The following is a 13962-nucleotide window of genomic DNA, read 5'->3' on the forward strand; positions in this document are numbered from 1 at the left end:
ATTGCCGCACAATGCAAAAGAGACTGCCGTGACCGTCAATAAGGTGGAAGCAGTGAGTGGAAGGTCAATCATAAAGTTTCCGCGGTGGGACCCAGGCGTGGAGATATCTCGGCACCGACCCCTCGGGATCCGCTGGTCGAAGCTTCAAGTCCGTCTTCTCCATTCTGAGTGGTTCACTGTGTAATGACTAAGCATGTAGCTGAGAAGACCGTGCGTCTGGCGTGTACGTATCGAATGTTTGGCGGGGAGACGGTACATGGCAGCGGCAAGAACACCATGCAGAAGGTACGGGGTACCTAAGCTACTGTGTAGAGAGAACGGTGGAAGGTGCGGACTATTACCTGCCCAGGAGTTGACCCGTGGTTTCCTCGTCCTCAGTCTTGGGGCGGACTACCAAGAATTATGGAAGAGGAAGGAAGAAGAGGCTGACAGTCCGCGCCGAAGCGGTGCGGTAGGGACACTCACAATGGAAGCTACCAAGGCACAGCAGTACGTAGAGGAATTTCCCTTGCACAGAGGAAGGCACATCTGGAAGGTACCTACTCCGTACAGACGGGAGGAAATTGAGTAATGGCTTTCCGCTGAGAGTGGGACAGAAAATGGAAGGAAGGCCAGCTCGCTTTCGACTCGGAACGGCCCTGCCAAATCCTGGAACTAGAGGTTGCCAAAACCGACCCGACTAGAAGGTGGAGAGTCCTTAGGTTCCTTCCAGATTGCCTCGGGCTTCCATGCTTCTCTCTCCAGGTTCTGAGGCGCGGAATGCATCCAAGTATCCGAACCTTTCCTTGCCCTCCTTGCCCTGCCCTGCCTTGCCTTGCCTCATTACGAATATTCGTACATGGCCTTATTACACAGTAACATTGTTCCCAAGGTACTCAATAAGAAGGTTGTTAGCAAGGAAGAAGACCAAGTCAGCCCAGCCCAGCCCAGTGTCCACCACCTTAGCCAAGACCATCCCCGAGCCATGCCGTTGAATGCAACATGCCCGCCGGTCCCTTATCGCACTTCCGATCCAAAGTTCCGTCCGTTTCCTCGTGTGCTCCATGCGGCCTACCCGCCCCGGCCTGCTTGCTTGTCCACCTCAGTGTCCTCATCAACTCCCGTCGAACGAGACGAGAGACTTCTGCAGCGCACCAACAAACCCCGTCGTCTCTTTTTACTTTCTCTTGACCTTGCCCTCTCCGACCCTTACTCTTACTCTTATTCTCACTCCCTCCTTCTAAGCCCTTCTTCTCAAATTCCTCCTCCACCCTCCGCCGTTCCTATTTCTTCCCGCTGACTTTTCATCCCGAATCCGCTTACTATTCACTCTTCTTTCACACTTTCCTCTACTCCGTACCGCAGTCGGCGACATCTACGACGCAATACTCCCCGACACTCTTACACCTCACCTATTCTTCCTCCCGCGCTCTCTCGCTACCTATTCAGTCTTCACAAGCTCAACTTTGCCTGTGTGCTTCCGCCCGTGCCTTTCCCAACTGGGGTCTCGGCGTCCTTTGCACAGACCGGTAAGTCCAAGTATTCTTCTCCTTTGCCCGTGGACCCTAAACCCCCGTCACCCCATCCCAGTGCTTTGGTCTACCTAGGTGTCAGCCTTTGGTCCCACGCTGTACACTACATACACTACCAAAACAGTTGCGCTGCAACTGGATACCACATACTGTGTATAGGTAGTGTACAGTGTAAGGTCAAGTCAGGCCGTCATTGGCGGCGCCGGGACTGCTGGCACTGGTGCGTGTCCGAAACTCGGCATCACACTGTTTCCACTCTCCCCGACCGACGGGCTAAATCCTGGGTCTGACGGTCTGACCAGACTTCCCTTCTGGTTTTACCCACATCTTCCTCCTCCACCACCGCAATCCACCATCTCTTCCTCCCGGCCAATTGTCGAATCACCCCCGCTGATCTCATGTGAACACGATTGCAGTATTCCGCTCCGTACCTTACCTTACCTTACCTCACGAGGCTTGAATTTCTCCAACTTCCTCCAACAACCGCCACTTCCCGCGGCTGTTAGATCCTCCCCCCTAAAAGTCGCCTACTCACGGCTGTCAACTCGGCAATCCCACTCGCATTCCTGGGTCGGTGATTCTTCATCTCCATCGCTCGCTTGCGACTTTTTTACCTCCTTGCAGCAACCCCGCCAAACTTCCCTACTACAACACAAACACCTCTCGCTGTCGCGCATCACCTCGGAATTGTCAGTGCTTCCGAGCCGCAACCCTTCCGAGCAGTCCAGTTGAGTCCGACGGCCCAACATGGCGGAACTCGACACGCTGGACATCGTCGTCCTGGCCGTCATCCTCTTGGGTACGGCCGCCTACTTCACAAAGGGCAAATACTGGGGAGTAGTCAAGGACCCCTATGCCAACGCCTTTGCCAACGCCAATGGCGCCAAGGCCGGCAAGACGAGAAACATCATCGAGAAGATGGATGAGTCGGGAAAGAACTGCATCGTCTTCTATGGATCCCAGACTGGTACCGCCGAGGACTACGCCTCGAGACTCGCAAAGGAAGGCAAGAGCCGCTTCGGTCTCGAGACCATGGTCGCCGACTTGGAGGACTACGACTACGATAACCTCGATTCCATCCCCAGCGACAAGGTCGTCATGTTTGTTCTCGCCACCTACGGTGAGGGCGAGCCCACCGATAACGCCGTCGATTTCTACGAATTCATCACCGGCGAGGACGTCTCCTTCTCCGAGGGCAACGACCCCGCCTTGGACAACCTCAACTTTGTCGCCTTCGGTCTCGGTAACAACACCTACGAGCACTACAATTCCATGGTTCGCAACGTCACAAAGGCTCTCGTGAAGCTCGGCGCACACAAGATCGGCGAGGCTGGCGAGGGTGACGATGGCGCCGGTACTATGGAAGAGGATTTCCTGGCCTGGAAGGACCCCATGTGGGCTGCTCTCGCCGAGAAGATGGGTCTGGAGGAGCGCGAGGCTGTCTACGAGCCCACCTTCAGCATTCTCGAGCGCGAGGGTCTCGACGCTTCGTCCGCCGAGGTCTACGTCGGAGAGCCGAACAAGATGCATCTCGAGGGTACCGCCAAGGGTCCCTTCAACGCCCACAACCCCTACATCGCCCCCATTGCCGAGTCCAAGGAGCTCTTCAGCGTCAAGGACAGAAACTGCCTGCACCTCGAAGTCGACATCAGCGGATCCAACTTGTCCTACCAGACCGGTGACCACATTGCCATCTGGCCCACGAACCCCGGTGAAGAGGTTGACCGCTTCCTCGACCTCGTCGGACTTACCGAGCAGAGACACTCCGTCGTCAGCGTCAAGGCCCTCGAGCCTACCGCCAAGGTCCCCTTCCCCACGCCCACCACCTACGATGCCATCGTTCGCTACCACCTCGAGATTTGCGCCCCCGTTTCCCGCCAGTTCATTTCCACCCTCGCCGCCTTCGCTCCCAGCGAAGACATCAAGGCTGAGATGGTCAAGCTCGGTGGCGACAAGGAACTTTTCCACGAGAAGACCGGTGCTCACTTCTACAACATTGTTCGTTTCTTGGATTCTGTTAGCGGCGGTCAAAAGTGGACCAACATCCCCTTCTCCGCGTGGATTGAAGGCCTCACCAAGCTCCAGCCCCGTTACTACTCCATCTCCTCCTCGTCCCTGGTCCAGCCCAAGAAGATCTCCATTACCGCCGTTGTCGAGAACCAGACGATCCCTGGCCGCAGCGATCCGTTCCGTGGTGTCGCTACGAACTACCTCCTCGCTCTGAAGCAGAAGCAGAACAACGACCCCGAGCCTACCGCCTTTGGACTGACCTACGAGATTACTGGCCCCAGAAACAAGTACGACGGTATCCACGTGCCCGTCCACGTGCGCCACTCCAACTTCAAGCTGCCTTCCGATCCCTCCAAGCCCGTCATCTGCATTGGTCCCGGTACCGGCGCCGCCCCCTTCCGCGGTTTCATTCAGGAGAGAGCCAAGTTGGCTCGCGATGGCGCCGATGTTGGTCAGACCATTCTCTTCTTCGGATGCCGCAAGTCGACCGAGGACTTTTTGTACAAGGATGAGTGGGAGGTAAGCAAAATTCACAAGCAAGCTTTTGCACGTTCCATGACGTGAGGCTAACAGTTGTAACAGCAATACAAGAAGGATCTCGGCGACAAGTTTGAACTCATCACCGCTTTCTCCCGTGAGGGCCCCAAGAAGGTTTACGTTCAGCACCGTCTCAAGGAGCGCTCCAAGGAGATCAACGAGCTTCTCGAGAAGAAGGCCTACTTCTACGTCTGTGGTGACGCCGCCAACATGGCTCGTGAGGTCAACACCGTCCTGGGCCAGATTCTGGCAGAGCAGCGTGGCATCTCTGAGGCCAAGGCCGAGGAGATTGTCAAGAACATGAGAGCAGCCAACCAATACCAGGTACGCCGGATCCGTTTATTCCACAACAGTTTTGTGACCGATGCTAACAAAAACCTCAGGAGGATGTCTGGTCATAGAGTCAGTCTGTGTTATGTGACACGGAGTAAGGGATCTAGACGGAAAACGGAGAAGGCATCTACGCCCTCTTATAGAGGCGCGAAACTTTGTGCGTGCGTGGGATACGTGTGTGTGTGTAGATGTGCGCACGTCTTCTATATCAGCATAGGGCGGCGTATGTTGTGCATATTGGATCGGGATGAACGGAGTAATATCTCGGGGAAGCCTACCTACGTAAACCCATCCCACCGACCTCTTTGCAGGCAAATCGCGCAGACGGGGTTCTTCTTCGAACTATTTTACATCAACGCAACGTTGGGCAGGCAGGCATGATGACGAGCGGACAAGGGGGTTGGCTTGGTTGCTTGACTTGATTTTTCAACTTGGCATATAACCTCTCTATTTTCTTGTGCTTATGCTGTCATCCTCATGTCTCTCATGCCGCTGGACTCTCAGTTGGTCTTTTTTTCTTTTGGAGTTTGTACTGCAGATAATGATTCGCTCAGAGTATAGACAGTTCATCTTCCAAAGTTCTCAAGATGTGCCCGTTGCGATGTGCCAGTTGTGACGTACCATCAGCCCAGATACATAAGTCCGTATATCGAGAAGCATTGTTGTCTTTTGGGAATCACTACTAGGAGGCAATTAGTCCAACCTCAACCGAGGTCATGTGAGACGGCCATTATGAAGAGATGCTGGTGACACGGGTACTTGCAGCAATTTTATCGTCTCCATGGCCTGATTTACCTTCGTGGTGGTTGCTCTTGTCCTCTTCCTATTCGAGCAAGGAAATATATCATCCTCTTCTTGACACAAACTTGGGACCCCGTCACTTTTGGTCAGTAATCAATAATTGAATCGGAAAACCTGGACAGATCGGGGAAACACCAAGCCGCCGTCCTCCCGTGCCGCCGTGCGGCAGAGAATCAAATAATCCTTACCTCGCAATCAGTCAGCATATCCAACAACAGGTTCGAATAACCCTGTCATAACCCCTCCCCCCGGTTTCTCTGGACGAATCTGAACTTCCGACAAAAGACAAACCCGGAGTGAAGGAGAAAAGAGACACTGAAGTGGTGAACCAAGAACGGGGCAGAGACGCGATTCGATCCCCCTTCCCTCCCCTCACCCCGCAAACATCCCAAGATACGGATGGGCACTGCCTGCCGAGCGGAGGATCGACTCGGTGACCGGGGTCGGACGATGGCACTAAGCCAGAAACTGCTCTCCGAGTGCGAGCTTTCGCTCCCCCCTTCCCGTCCGTCTCCCCACGGCCTTATTTTACGGATACCGTCAACCACACGAGAGTCGTCGTTCAGGGCCAGGGCGCCGATGACGACCAACACAGCCTGCTGCCAATGCTGTTCCCCACAGGTGACCTTCTCGATCCGAACGGCGGCAGCGGCGTCTCGGGTATCTCACACGATCAAGGAAAGACAAACAATGAGCAAACATTAAGGCTTAGAGGATCATTCACCTGCAGAATCCTGGAAGGAGGGGGGTGGACAGGACGGCTGAGGCCAGATCCTCTCTGTATCTCCTCACAAAGAAACGTGATATCGCATCCCCCTCTCAATATTATCTCCGGCCAGTGCCTCTTGCAGTGTCTGTGCGACCAAATTCCATCATCGCTTTGCCGATTCTTAGAGGTTCGGCAGAAGCCGCGATTTTGTCTTGGTGGTGGAGGAAAGAATCGAGACATGACAAGCCGGCATGACCTGCATGACGGCCGAAGCAAGGCGCAAAACAAAAAGGCACTTTCAAGTCGGGCGGGAGTGACTGACTGGCCTACACTCCTCCGGATCATCGCCCATGTCTGAGCCCAATTTGCCGTCTTTCCACGAAATGAGCGTCAGTCGCCAATCGGTCTCGTTGTCCGAGTTGAAACGGGCACCAAGGGAGTGTACTTTAATGAAAGTTGCGCAGTCGAAATCGTTTGATTCGTGAAGGCAGAAAGGCCAGTGTGAAATGGGAACAACTTTCGAGAATCAAATACTCCGTACGCCTGTAACGCCTTGCTTGCTGCAGGCTGCAGCAACAAGCCGATGTTTGCCTTTTGGTCCTGGTCTGCCGCTGCAAGATCCGATCTCCGCCCCAGCCAACCTGCAACCTTTGCCCTTGGCAGCCCGGACTTTGCTTACCGCCACTTTGGACGACGGAGATCTCAAAGGATCCAGTCACATCGGTTGTCCTTTTGCAGAAAGGCATCGCTGCTCGACTCTCGACTCCAGAGTCCAGACACCGCTCGACAGCCACAAGAGCAGGCACTTCGTTCCGACCTTTACACTACTCGCCCGAGCCTGGGCCTGGCTTGCTGAAGCGGATCCTCTGTGCAAGTCCAAAAGTTCGGACCAGACGACGCGGTTAAAATTGTCAGGAGAGCCGGGATGAGGAGCAGGTCGGCGGAAATGTGGAGGCTTTCATCACCACAGCTTCAGCCTCAACTCTTTTGCGACCTCACAGAAAGAGTGTTCCTCGCCATGGACATGAACCACCAAGAGGCTGCAAAAGAAACCAGAGGAGGGTCCCTTGCAAATCTGAGAGTCGAGTTCATCTCGTCATGTGCGTGAAAAAGCGGCGCGGTCTTATGCCACCCACCCCACGGCATTGCTTTTTCCTCGTCGGCACTAGCAGGGAACGAGCATGTTAGTCCTCGGTTCTGGGCCAAACACGCTTCGCCTTCTGGATGTGATTTCCATAGGTATTCTTCTGCTCCTTCTGTGGGTGTTCACCGTTGGTTGTTGACGCCAGCACCGTGGCCTCGTGGCTCGACCGGGTTGTGATCTCTCGGAATGCCGTCAACGGGCAACGGCAGGCAGCCTCCCTGGCTGGTCGTTCGTCAGCACTGTTTCGAAAACACGAAGAAAGACACAACCGGAGAGAAGATATGAAATTCGCACAACCTCGGAGATGGCAACGACAGTATGCCCTGCGTATCGAAATTGGTCTCAGGTACCCGCCACGCCACGTCGGGTTACTTGACACTGCTGCCCGCGCCAACACTCCAGATCACGCCAGCCACAGACTATCGTGAGATGCAGGCCGCACACTTTCTAATCCGAACCCGGCTAGGTTCTGTTTCGTCTCCAAGTGAGTGATTCTCAACAAAAAAAAGGAAAGCCAGGTCCCGCTTCGCTGGCTGTGGACGAACCGCCGTCTTCCGTTCCCCAAACTGCAGACATCCTCTGCTTAGAATCCAACACCTTCTTTGAGAAGTTGGTTCCAATGCTTCGTCTCAGAAGTGCTCTGAATCCCTGATCCTGGGGCACCGAGACTTCCAGGAGTCAGCTGGCCAGTCAACGCCCAGTATACACCTCCGACGTGGTGGGTGGTGGGCATCGGGATGTCTGCCAAAGTGAGTGCTGAGTGCGTCGCGGTTGCCGGCAGCCATTGGCCCCCCCGTCGAACACACACCTCCACGATGAGTATCGATCTCCTACTCAGGCACATCAGTTCACCCGCTAGGCCTCAGACTGGCCGCTTCAAAAAGAGAGACATCAGGCAGCCCGACCTTTTTCTAAACCCTCGGCCGGACGGCCTCTCCTTCTCGACGCTAACCCTGTCTCAGAGATCAGTGGGAAGAAAAGAAACAAGTTGAGTGGATCAGCACTCTATGACAACCACGCTTGGCTGCAGGGCAAGGATAGCGGACTGCACAGAAACCAAAAGAGCAGCTTCCATAAAGACGAGCAGAGATCCCCTCCCAGCGGCCGGAGAATCGCCCCTATTTTCCTTCGAAATGGCAATCAGATAGATCTTCTCCTCTTATCCGACGACTTTTTTCGTGGTAGAATCGTTACCCTGGTATTCTTAGGACAAACGGACGGTGCATGACGGTTGCATTTTGATATCGGAGTTTCCTTGTCGGTTTGGGTACTTGCAGCTTCGTCTTTGGAGGCATTCGTTGAGAAACCGGTTCAACGCAGTCACTTCATTGCGAATTCCCCCGCAGACATCGATATCGTCGGCCAGTGACAGCTTGAGGGCGTTGGCTCTCGACATTTCAAAGGCCAACCTGGGCTGGAGTTCTGGAAACACGGTTTGGTCAGCCCCATAACTTCGCACTGCTAAGAGATACTAATACAACTTGCAGACTCTCTCAAATATTGACGACAACCTTGGTAGTAGATTTCTCAACGGTATCAGCACCTTTGGTTGATCGAGAATAGGCGCAGCGAACCAGGCAGCCGAAGGAAGACTATTCGCAGATCCAAAGAAGGGACCAACTCGCTATCTTGGCTCGCAGCACGTCATCTAGCAGTTACCGAGTACCGTCTTCTGCAAGAAGTCAGGGTCGACTACTTTTTAGCAAAGCAGGAGCATCACTCAAGATTGTGCGAGGCTTTCAATTGACGAAGGAAGAGGAAGCTGGCATTGTCTGTCGGTCATTGCCACGGCTTGCTCGAGGCAATCGTTCCTCTGTAGCTCATCGTCGACTGTTTTCTTCTGTTGTGTAGTTTCCCTCCTCAATTCAGGAGAGAAAATCGTCAGATCTACAACTTTTTGAAAGCCTTGAGATCTAGAGCAGAAGGAGGAAGCAGTGAGAAGTAGAAGGAAAGGAAAATTGTCTCCACGTCCGGGCATCTTTCCAGTCGCACTTTTAGGTACGTTGCCTTTCTTCCTAGGGTACCTGAATCCCGTCAACCCTTATCGACAAGATGTTCCAAGCTGGAAGGAAGGAATGGGTTCTACCTCTTTGCTACGAGGAAGTTGCTAACATTAGGAAAGTAGCACGGCACGTCTCCTGGTACTGGCAGCTGATACCCGTCGGGCCTTTCCCCCCCGTACAAATTGACGAGGCCATCTCTTTGCCTCCCGGGTGCCTTCACCTTCTCTGCTTACATCGTCACTGGTCTTGTTCTTCCTCTCAAGCACATCATCTCTTTCCCACACTCAGACGCCTTTTCAACCTCTCCTTCCAGCCTTCAACAGATCCAACAAACTTGGGCTGCAAAGGAAGGCAAAGGAAAGCAAAGCATCCTTAGGTACGTCTCGTCATCTTCTCGTCCTTTATCTTCTGCCAATGCCCCAAATTCGCTTTCGTTTCCTCCATCTTCTCTCTTTTCTCTTGACCACAGCATCACCACCACACTTCTTCAACCCACCACACAGTCTCTTTGACTCCGAGTGCTCCCGATAGCTTGTTCCATCTTTTTACTGATCACTCGCTTCTTCACAGAGTCTTTGGTAACAACATTTCCCATTGTTGACGTTGTTCGAGTCTACGTCTGTGGTTCCAAGCCCCTGTTCAACATCGAGACGACAAAGGTAAGTTTGGGCTTTACCGCCACACTCCACGCAAACCACCCCATATCCTGCTTGTCTTTGACAGCATCACATTCTTCCCTCTCCAATAGTGTCACCTATTGGCGGTGTGACCATTTGGTTGCATCAGCCCAATTTGGTGGAGGTCATTCCGATCTTGCAGATTTCCTCGCCATTTCCCTCAGCTCTGCTAGCCTGTTCATCACAAATCATTCTTTACGCAAACTTCATTCGCTGACCATCACACAGTCCCGATTCGCGGGAATCCCGATCCAACTCTTCTTTTCAACCCTTGGAACCCATTGACATCGTTCCTGTAAGTACAATATTGCGTCCTCTCCAAACGCGGACTTCGCGTCGACTTCCCAGCATGGCACTCGCCCCAATGTCTTGCGGCTTCTTTTTGACACAGGCGAAAAAGCTTTTGGCACTCTTCTGACTGATGTTCAAGACTTCGGACTTGACTATGTCTTATCAGACTCACACCATGGATCCCAAGCACTCCGTCGCCTATGCTGGACCCGGCAACCACGCCAGCCAGTTCCCTGAGAACCAGATGCCCAACATGATGGGCAGCGTTGACGCCTTGAATGGTACCATCGGTCAATTCCAAAACATGACCTTGGGTAACGGCATGTCCCACAACGTTGGCGGTATGGGACAAATGGCGACCGGCCATCCGTACATGATCCCCCAGGACTACATTCTGGCTCCTCATCTGCCTTCCGCTCTGGGTATGGACCACCTCTCTCAGGGTCCGTACGGACCGAGTGGCTATTTGGCTGCGCCTGGACAATTCAGTCCCTACGTTCCCTACCCCATGATGCCTTTCACCCCCGGTCGCGCTGTGAGTGGCAAGTCGGCTCTCCAGGACCGCACCAACCGCGGTCACAACGACGTGCCAGGTCTTGAGAATCGTCGTCATAGTGGTGGTTCTTACACCACCACCGAATCTGCTCCTACGACTCCTTTCTACAGTGGTGCCGGTAAGAATGACAAGGGTCCCCGCGTTGCTGCCCTTGATCGTTCAACCTACACCACGCCTTCTCCCCAGCAGCTTGTTGGCGGCAACATTTTCGTTGAACCTGCTACCAAGCACGGCGTCATCACGATCCCGGTCGACCGCAACTTGGAAGAGATCCTCAAGCAGGACCCTCCCGTCCCCAAGGCCGTTCCTGCCGTCTTCACCCCTGCCACCCAGATGAAGACCCTGGATCAGAGTTTGGAGAATAGGATCCCGGGCAACCGCAATGTTTACATTCGCGGTCTTCATCCGACTACTGATGATGAGCTCTTGTACCGCTTTGCCTCCCGCTTTGGCGAGGTGGAGACATCCAAAGCCATCATTGACACGTCCACTGGTGCTTGCAAAGGGTATGTTGGTTTGGGTTCGCTTCTCTCTACTCTTCGCTGACGATCAAGCAGGTTTGGCTTTGCCAAGTTCTTCGACGTCCGCGACTCGGAGATGTGTATCCGGGGCTTCCATCGTCTCGGATACGAGGTCGGCTTTGCTCGCGTATGTTCTGATCTGCAACTACCCAGTATTAAGCCCCCATTGTCTGACGTGTTTTGCAGGAATCTTTCAACTCTCGCCTCAAGGCCGAGGGCGATGAGGGTTCAACCAACCTCTACATCTCCAACCTCCCCAAGAGCCTGACGGAGAATGTGAGTCTGCACTTGACATATTCTGCGATGTTGATCTGCTTAATACTGACACCTCCAGGACCTCGGCGATATCTTCAGAGGCTACCACATCATGTCGTCCAAGATCCTGCGTGACAGCATGGGCAACAGCCGTGGTGTTGGCTTCGCTCGGTAAGCGACTTCTGACCACTCGTGAGAGCCGTATTCTAATTGGCCCAGGTTTGAATCCCGCGATGTTTGCGATGCCGTCATTAAGCAGTTCAACGGCATCCCCATCGGCGAGGAGGGCATGGTGATGAACATTCGCTATGCCGACACTGCTGGTCAAAAGGAACTCAAGCGGGTCACTGCTGAGCGCCGCCAGTTCCGTACCAACGAATACAACATCGGCGCCTACGGTACCCCCTTGGTTGGCATCCAGCCCAATATGTACAATCAGCCAGCCTGGAAACGTGCTCTGCATTCTACACCGAACAGGTGAGCACTCGTCACTCAGGTCATCTCTGATTTCAGCCACTGACCATACTCAACAGCTACGCCCCTCGATCCATGACTGGCGGTCTCGATCGGATGGGCAAGGGGGTCAAGTCTGATGACTACCAGGCGGGCACTGTTCAGGGAAATACCCAGTACGGTGACCATTCTCGCCATTGGAGCATTCTTCTTGACTAACCTGCTTGTTCAGATCACCCGCGGAGACTACTGTTGCCGAGATCTCGTCCGACGACAGCGACGAAGGCGTGACAATCCACGCCGACTCGGCCACGCCCATCATTGTCAGCACCCAGTCGTCCCCGATTTGCAAGAAGGAGAAAAAGTGAATTTGAGTTGTGAGGGAATAGGAGCGTCAGCGTATTTTCCGGGTGCATCATTCCTCGTCTTGTTCCGCAGATTTCGGAGTTTCTGCGTTTCAGCACACATGGCAGTATGGTTTTGATCAGGGAACATATTATGCTCTGAGGTAGCTCATACTCTTGATGCGTTCTGTATGAAAGGCGCCAGCTATTAGTTCTTGTACCTTAGTTTTTGGGAGGCAGATCAAAATCGGGACGGCGTAACTTTTTTTTTGCCACAGAATCATGAAGTCGGGAATTATAACCTGAAATTTCCAATCACAGAGGATCCATGCCCACAGCGAATGATTGTGTATCGACAAGCGACAGAAGGATTTCTGGAAGTAGTAAAGTGTTTATTGTTCGATTCATCAACGGCTCAGGCCTCGTCCGCCACCGTCAATTTTGAGAATTTTTGGGTATCAACTTCATCCTCTGCTCTTCCACTTGTCTGCACTTCTTTTCCATCTCCATTTGCGGCTGGGACGCTTGCATTCTCCGCGTCTGGCGCCTCATCGCCTGAGTCTTCCTCTTCTTCGTCGTCTTCCTCGGAGCCGTACTCTTCGTCGTCGTCTTCGCCCACGAATTCGCCCTCGTCGTTCTTGGAAGAGGCCTGTTCCTGAATGGCCTTCTCCAGATCCTTGGCCATCTTCTTTGTGAAGCCAGATGCCGTTAAGGTTGCATCAATTCTTGTGGCACCACCCTTGCCAACCAACTTCTTTGCGTCCTTGTAGAACGGTCCTGGTGTCGTTGGGGTGAACTTGAATCTCTTTTCGAAAAAGCGCTTGATGCAGTTGACATCCCTGTCAAAGTACATCTCTGCGTTTTCATGATCCATCGACACCATTTGGGGGAAGTCGATGACGATTGGTACCAACTTGACGGTCTCCTCATCCCCTTCTTCCGTTGTTGTGACGGATACTTCTTCCTTGATGAGGATATTGAACTCGTTGTAGTCGCCGTGGATAAGTCCATGCTTAGCCAAGCGAAGAAGCAGATCAATCAGCTCAGAGTAGAGCAGCGCAGGGTCTGGGACGTTGGATATTTGGCGAAGAGGGAACGAATCGATGAAGGACATAACAATGGTGTGTCGGTTTTGAGCGATAGGTTCGGGCACCGGGAATCCTTCATCCTTCAGTGCCTTCATGAAAGCAAACTCCTTCATTGCGGCGAGCCTCGAAAGATACATCCAGGATCCTGACTGCTTGTTCTTGAGGTAGTCTCTGTTCGATTTGACTGTCCGAAAAGAGATACGACCGAGTCTGTGGATCTTGAGAATGCACTGCACGCCTCTGTCGTCGGCAACCATAACAATATCGCTCTCCTTGCCGACTCCGACTCTGCTTCCAACGCTGTAGACTTCCTTGCGCGTCGAGTATTGGTGCATCGCGAGATAGTCAAGACCGCCATAGGTGAGGCGGTATCCGTCATACTTGGCTTCCTTGACCTTGGCGATGAGGCCAACCTTGGCGAGATTGGAGATGCAACGGTGAACCCCGTTTGCGCCGCCACGGAGGCGCGATAGTTTCTCGATCAGTGAAGTCGGGACCAGCTCGTGGTTCTTGGTGCCTTGTTCAACCTGTAGATTCTGTAAGTGGGCTGCCTGGAGGGGTTATGGAGGGGTAGGATGAGGGAGACGAACTGCTGCGAGGACCTTCCAGTCCTCGGCGGCCAAGTGCCGCAGTGCCTTGGTATCCAAATGCATCTGAGAAGTTGTGCGATCGCAACAATACGTATTTGGTGAAATTGGTCTAGAGTTGAAATTCTTCCCCCAGATCTCA

General features: G+C 53.4%; 3 protein-coding genes across 3 annotated transcripts; 2 read left to right on the plus strand and 1 right to left on the minus strand.

Annotated features, from left to right (window-relative positions):
• The first annotated feature begins 887 nt into the window (after positions 1-887).
• HER10_EVM0004298 (NADPH-cytochrome P450 reductase) lies at positions 888-4884 on the plus strand. The gene is made up of 3 exons (XM_035473947.1): positions 888-4040; positions 4104-4382; positions 4442-4884. The coding sequence occupies exons 1-3, from the start codon at positions 2259-2261 to the stop codon at positions 4457-4459; spliced, it is 2079 nt and encodes a 692-aa protein (XP_035326768.1). The 5' UTR covers positions 888-2258; the 3' UTR covers positions 4460-4884.
• Positions 4885-10191: 5307 nt separating this feature from the next.
• On the plus strand, positions 10192-12169 carry HER10_EVM0000766 (RNA recognition domain-containing protein; the record flags this gene model as incomplete). The annotated part of the gene is made up of 7 exons (XM_035470534.1): positions 10192-11078; positions 11127-11220; positions 11280-11369; positions 11428-11519; positions 11568-11825; positions 11882-11977; positions 12034-12169. 7 exons carry the CDS (start codon positions 10192-10194, stop codon positions 12167-12169), a joined length of 1653 nt encoding a protein of 550 aa, XP_035326485.1.
• A 391-nt stretch (positions 12170-12560) lies between these two features.
• Positions 12561-13886, minus strand: HER10_EVM0011877 (RIO1 family protein; the record flags this gene model as incomplete). Its single annotated transcript, XM_035481291.1, has 2 exons — positions 12561-13760; positions 13824-13886. 2 exons carry the CDS (start codon positions 13884-13886, stop codon positions 12561-12563), a joined length of 1263 nt encoding a protein of 420 aa, XP_035327344.1.
• Between the last annotated feature and the right edge of the window lie 76 nt (positions 13887-13962).

Source organism: Colletotrichum scovillei (genome assembly GCF_011075155.1).
Source record: "Colletotrichum scovillei strain TJNH1 chromosome Unknown Contig00011, whole genome shotgun sequence".
NCBI lineage: Eukaryota > Fungi > Ascomycota > Sordariomycetes > Glomerellales > Glomerellaceae > Colletotrichum > Colletotrichum scovillei.

Coding starts and splice junctions, on each gene's coding strand:
- HER10_EVM0004298 (XM_035473947.1), top strand. CDS start 2,259: ATGGCGGAACTCGACACGCTGGACATCGTCGTCCTGGCCGTCATCCTC. Junction 4,041..4,103: donor TGTACAAGGATGAGTGGGAG/GTAAGCAAAATT, acceptor CAGTTGTAACAG/CAATACAAGAAGGATCTCGG.